Source organism: Pithys albifrons, chromosome 3, assembly GCF_047495875.1.
Source record: "Pithys albifrons albifrons isolate INPA30051 chromosome 3, PitAlb_v1, whole genome shotgun sequence".
Classification (NCBI taxonomy): Eukaryota; Metazoa; Chordata; class Aves; order Passeriformes; family Thamnophilidae; genus Pithys; species Pithys albifrons.
Window position 1 is genome coordinate 18792441 of NC_092460.1, and position 6482 is coordinate 18798922.

Here is a 6482-nt window from a genome sequence, read left to right on the forward strand (position 1 = left end):
CACCGCGCGGGGGGTTAACGGCGGGAGCGGGGCGGGGGACAGCTGGGCGGGCACGGCGCTTGGGGGAGCGGAGCGAGCGGGAGAGGGGCGGGCATGGCGCTCGGGCCAGAGGAGGGAACGGTCGAGGAGCGTGCACGTCGCTCAGGGTTGCGAGACGTATCTGTGCCCGGCCCGGCCTCCGTTCCGCCCCCGCCTCCGCTCCCGGCCCCGCCTCCGCTCCCGGCCCCGCCTGCCGCGCGCTATTCCGGCTCGGCCCCGGCCCCTGTTCCGGCCGCGCCCCGCGGAAGCCGCAGGGTCCATGTGGCGCCGGCTCCGCTCCGCCCTCTGGAGCCTCCGCGGCTCCCCCGCCGAGCCCCCGCCCGGCGGCGGCGCAGCCCGAGCCGCGGCCATGGCCATGGAGCGCGCCGTGGTGCGCTGTGTGCCGTCCGAGCCCAAGCTGAGCCTGCGGCTCGTGCTGCCCGACGGCAGCGCCCGGCACATGCAGCGCGACCAGGCGGAGCCGCTGGGGCGGGCGCTGGCGCGGATCGCCACCAACGCCGCCAAGGGCCAGGGCAAGACGGGCAAGAAGAGCAAGAAGGCGCGGGCGGAGGCGGAGGCGGCGGCGGGCGCGGAGGCGGAGGCCCCGGCCGTGCGGTTGTTCTCCCGCGACGGCGCGGCGGTGGCGGAGGAGGTGCCGAACGCGGCCGCCTGGCAGGACGGCGCCGTGCTGCACATCGGGGCCGCGCGGTACCGCGTGGAGCGCAACCCGCCCGCGCTCACCGAGCTGCGCCTGCCGCGCTCGCTGCTCGCCGGGTTCCCCGTGTGCCCCAAGGTGAGCACGGAGTTCGCGGCCCCGCAGCACTGCCTGTTCCGCTGGTTCCGCGAACAGCGCCCCGCGGATGGCGGGGACGCGGCGGGCGAGGCCTGGGTGGAAGCGGCGGCGGACGGGCGCGTGTTCACGCCGTCGAACGCGCTGGTGGGGCTGCGGCTGAAGCTGCACTGCACGCCCGGGGACGCGGAGCGGCGATACGGGCCGGCCCGCGAGGTGGAGAGCAGCGGCCCCGTGGAGGCCGGGCCCGGAGCCTGCACTTTCGACGCCAGGCACCTGTACACCAAGAAGGTGTGCGGGCACGGCTCCGTCCGCGCCGTCACCTACAACGTCCTGGCCGACACCTACGCCCAGACGGAGTTCTCCCGCACCGTGCTCTACCCCTACTGCGCTCCCTACGCCCTGGAGATCGACTACCGCCAGAACCTGCTCAAGAAGGAGCTGGCGGGCTACAGCGCCGACCTCATCTGCCTGCAAGAGGTGGATAAGTCTGTCTTCGTGGACAGCTTGGCCCCGGCGCTAGATGCTTTTGGACTCGAAGGGCTGTTCAAGATTAAGGAGAAGCAGCATGAAGGCCTGGCCACTTTCTATCGCAGGGACAAGTTCAGCCTCCTTAGCCAGCACGACATCGCGTTCAGCGAAGTCCTGGTGGCGGAGCCGCTGCACAAGGAGCTCCGTGAACAGTTGGCCAAGTACCCCCTGGTGCAGGAAAAGGTGCTGCAGAGATCGTCTGTGCTGCAGGTACCGGCTTTGACAGCCCTTCTTCCTCTCTCCCCTCTCGCCTCTTGTCTCCAGGCGGGTACAGTCAGGCCAGGCTAAATACATTCTCTGGGGTAATGGATAGAGCAGAAGAACAACTTAGCAAAGAAAACGATACATGGAGGCTTAGCTGGATATGTGGAATTACCAAAAAAAAAAAAAGGCAATATTCTTTTCTTTGTTTTAAAATGAAGGCAGCTGTTGAGATTCTGGTCCAGGTGGTGACTCCCAAATGGTGGTATTGGCTGCCGAGTTTTTCACTACTTCCTCTCATGCATCAAAATACATATTTTTAAATACTTTAATCTTATAAATCAATTTTACATAAGTTGATTGAGTTTGCTATAATAATGCCACTTTAGGAAGTCACAGTAGGGAGAGAAATAAGGTTGGATGTGTTTGTGACCTTCCTGATGCCAGCGGGTCTTCCAGCAGAGCTGCTGTGCAAGTTCAAATGTGTCAGGTCTCTGCCTGTGTCAGGAATTTCAGAAACACACACTGGTTAAAATTTTATGCTCGTGGACTGAGTAGGACTAACAGGATTTCCTTGATAACTGAAATAACCTCTAAATTTACTTTCAGTTTAACAACTGTGGAGTGCTACAGTTTGCTTGCTAAAACTGGAGATTTAGGTCCAGTTCTGCTGCAGAGAGAATTGGTGAATAGAAATAAGAGTAATTAAGAATGATACAGCATTAACAACATCTTATAGAAAAGTATGGCCAAACCAGACACAGTCAAAGGAGCGTTCATCAAATACCTGGATGTAGTGGTGATATTTTGGCTGATACCCAGACCTTATATGGCAGATTAATGAGAAGTGCAGCTCCTAGGTTGAGTTTATTTGTTATAAGCTCAGATTCTTTGAACTGGATTGCCATAAAGGCATAAGCTGACTAATGCATTTTTAAAAATATATCCTCTCTCTTTAAGACTTACCAAAGACTGTTTTTTTTTTCTTTTAAAGGTTTCGGTTCTTCAGTCCACAACTGATCCTTCCAGGAAGCTTTGTGTAGCAAATACCCACCTATACTGGCACCCCAAAGGTAATGTTGGCATGTTCCTGCATGTGGAATAACTGGCTTTGTTAAGGTTTTTTCCCTTCCTCAGGAGAATAGATTTCCCACTATTCTTTTGCAGCTTTTTTCTTGAACTGAGGGTTTCCTGCATTACTTTTTATCTAGATGAATCAAGCCAGGCTCCTAGGTCTGTTTATATATTTATTTTGCCAGTCTGCTTGTGAGTCAATAGAATACAGCGGAAAGCAAGGCATGTAACACACAATTCACCCAAAGAGCAGACCACAAAACAGAGTAGTTTTGTGTGTGCTCATGGCTTCCCAGTCCTGTTGTACCTGCAGGAGCTCTATTAGGGTCCTGCCAGGAGGGCAGCCAGACTGGGCTACAGCAGCTTTTAGAAGTCATTCTCCTCCCTTAAGTTTTCTTTTGGGAACATTATTAGAATGGTTGCTGCAAAATGGAAGGTGCTGTAATATGGGTGTTTAATGTTCACAGTTCTTCCACACAAGAGTTTAAATTAAAACATTGTCTGCTTCTCAAAAACTTTCATAGTCACAAACTACAAAGGCTTTTTACTTAGAAAATTATTCTAAAACATAAGATTGCTGTTTCAGAGCTATAACTGATACATGCTTCAATGAGCAACTTGGAAAATTGCTCCAACGCTGTTGTGCAGCATTTGAAATAATACTTTTTTCTATTCTTAGGTGGGAATATCCGGCTCATCCAAATTGCTGTTGCCTTGTCTCACATCAAGCACATCGCATGTGACCTGTATCCCAATATCCCAGTCGTGTTCTGTGGAGATTTCAATAGCACACCATCATCAGGAACTTACAGCTTTATCAGCAGCGGTGCCATTGCGGAGGATCACGAGGACTGGGTCTCCAATGGGGAAGAAGAAAGGTGCAATATGGCCCTAAGCCACCCTTTCAAACTGTTGAGTGCTTGTGGAGAACCTGCTTATACAAACTATGTGGGGGGGTTTCATGGGTGTCTGGACTACATTTTCATTGACAAAAATGCTCTAGAGGTTGAACAAGTCATTCCATTGCCAAGTCATGAAGAAGTGACAACCCACCAGGCTTTGCCAAGTGTTTCACATCCTTCTGATCATATAGCACTAATATGTGACTTAAAGTGGAAATAGAGCAGCTCTGGCATGGTGCTTTTGGGGGCTTCCAAACCAGAAATTCAGTGTACTGCTAGGCTGAGGTGACACCCTGACTTGTATGCTACTAAAAGGAAAGCCAAAACTATTACTGAAAAGTTCATGTGTTTAATGGTTCTACTGAACCTTGTCACACTGTTCAGAATGTTTGCATTACAATTTTCCCCATTTTTATATGCTAATGGGAAAAATATATTTAACACAGGGCTTTGAAAATTGGATTATCACATACATTTTTATTGGTGTTTTTAAAGGATTAATAATTACTTTGTTAAAATAGGAATTTAATGTGATTTGTAATACAGTGCATAAATTGAACCTTGCTTAATTCAGACCCAAACACAGAACCCAAACCCAAATGGATTTAGTTGATTCAACCTCACTGTAATTACTGACATGACAATTTATAAAAACTAAGTTCAGAAATAGTCTTGTTCACTTACCATTACTATTCACTTAGCATTATTATTCCAACTTTTTAAGTAAGTGGCATAAACAAATGTACCTAGTACCTTCTGAAAAAATGTGTTTATTGATCAGTGAATAGACTTTCTGATAACAATCAACCATGTGAAATTCAAGGTTACAATTGATCTGGAAGCATTTCACTTGCCCACTAATGGGTACTCACAGCACCTGGAGAAACTGGACTACAAGGAGAGGTGGCATCTGCTTTGAGCATGGGTTCCTTCTGCTGTTTTGAGTCATTGGCTGTTAAAGGAATAGTAGAGTTTAGGACAGCCAGCTTTGGACTGGAGGGAGCTTTTTGTCAATATCATGTTTCCAGGTGAGGGCAGACACGGAGTTAGTGTGGTGCATTAGCTGTCTGTGCCTAAATCTTTAAAAAGAAACACAAGTGACTCGCAAACCCTCACCACAATGGTTCTATTTTGTTCCTCTTGCATACAAATATGGCCTGAATTTTTAAGTGTTATTACCTGCATTTTTTCCTTCTAGAAATAGCCTAGTTTTCCTTATTTTGTAGGCGATAATTTGGATGTGGGAAAATGTATTTATCCATACCTTCATTGAATGTGTTGGAGGGGGTTGAAGCATTTAACAAGCTTTTTGCCCTGCATCATTACTCCATAGGAAACAAAGAACATTTGGGAACCCTTTCACTAGGTCTTCCCCTTTCACCTAATAAAGCTCCCTGTGTCAATTGTCAGTCAATGTTGTAATTTTTCCTTCTACTTATGGTGTTTTCATGGCAAAAGTCTGCCTGGGTGGGTAAAAGCTGTGTGCTGTATACTTGCACAACTGCTCACCTTCCCTGCATTCAGGTGGATTGTAGGTTGTAGCTGGGATTCCCTCAAGAGTTTATACATGACTAAAACCAAGCAGTCCCCAGGCACATTACTGGGGTTGGTGGTGCTGCCTCTTGCCATGGTACTGGCTATGCTGTGAAGGGTGGTGCTTTGCAGAAGCTTGTGCACATCTGCTCTTCAGTCTTTTCTGTGTCATTTCCACTAAAATGACTACTGTTTTTTGCTACTGTAGTAGCTGGGCATCAAAGACCTTGATGCTGATCAACAACTCCACTAGTAACACCACAAGGCTGAAAAGATGCAGGCCCAAACATGTCTCAAACAGCATGAACAGACAAATCTCATGATGACCTCAGTATTTTGTTACCAACTCTGCACACAGGTAAAGGCAAACTGGCAAATTCCACCTCTCTGCAAGTATAGAAGCCCAAGTTACTGAAGAGCTTATGTACATGTCCTGTGCAAGTAGCTTTTTCCAGCAACATAAGCAGTTAACCTTCCCTCTTCCTCTCATCCCAAACTCTGACGTGATGCTGCTTTACCACCTGTGAATTCTGGCTTCTTGCTCATGACACACCAAACTGAAATAAAAGTTTGTAAAATCAGATCCTCAGTACTTTTTATGGATCCTTGATCAGTTTCTGTTGTTCCTTAAAACGTGTAATTCAGTCTTGCATATGAGTTGAAGGCAATGTCTGTATTCTTCTAAACCACAAAGTTGATAATAAAAGTATTGGTGATTCATAATTAAACCTCAAGAGACAGAAATGAGGAGAAAAACTTGCAAACAGAATGGAGGCTGTAAACCTGGGAAAAGAATTTTTACTGATTTAGTAAATAAGGGAAATCTTACACCTGAAGATGTAACATTTGCAAGCATATGGCATCTTAAAGGGCAGAAAAATTAACTGGAAGGCCTCTTCAAGAAAAAAATTCAGTATCAACACCAGGGAAAACATCCACTACAGCTGAGTCAGAGGCCTTTTACCAATTGCCAGCTCAGATTAAAAATTAGGGGAAAAAAATAACAAACTCCACAGAGTAATGCAGACTTGTGGGCTGGCAAGAGAAATGTCTCAGTCACTTAGAATAGTAAGATTGCAATTGCGAAATTTGTAAATGAAATTATATTACTTCCACAGGCTGAGCTCCCCTTATAACCTGAAAGAATATTATTTCCCTACTTTTAAAGTACCTATGCCTTACAACTGGGTTGGCTTTTCCAACACAAAACATTAAAAATCTGTAACATGTCCCTGGAACCAGAAGATGGAGCTGCTCATAGAAGAGACCTGCCTGTTTCTCCAACCCCTCTCCGATAAAGGCAGGTCCCTCCTGCTCCCTGTGCTGCTGCTGCCTCTGTCTCCCTGCAGACCACAGAGAGGGAATGCACAGGGAAGCTGGAATCTGCAGGACACAAGTGGTGAGGGACAAACACAGCACTGGAACGGGCCCTT

At 48.1% G+C, this 6482-nt stretch overlaps 1 protein-coding gene across 1 annotated transcript; it reads left to right on the forward strand.

The window, feature by feature from the left end:
• The first annotated feature begins 266 nt into the window (after positions 1-266).
• On the forward strand, positions 267-5657 carry PDE12 (phosphodiesterase 12). Its single transcript, XM_071550797.1, has 3 exons — positions 267-1549; positions 2535-2613; positions 3294-5657. The coding sequence occupies exons 1-3, from the start codon at positions 299-301 to the stop codon at positions 3734-3736; spliced, it is 1773 nt and encodes a 590-aa protein (XP_071406898.1). The 5' UTR covers positions 267-298; the 3' UTR covers positions 3737-5657.
• Positions 5658-6482: the final 825 nt, after the last annotated feature.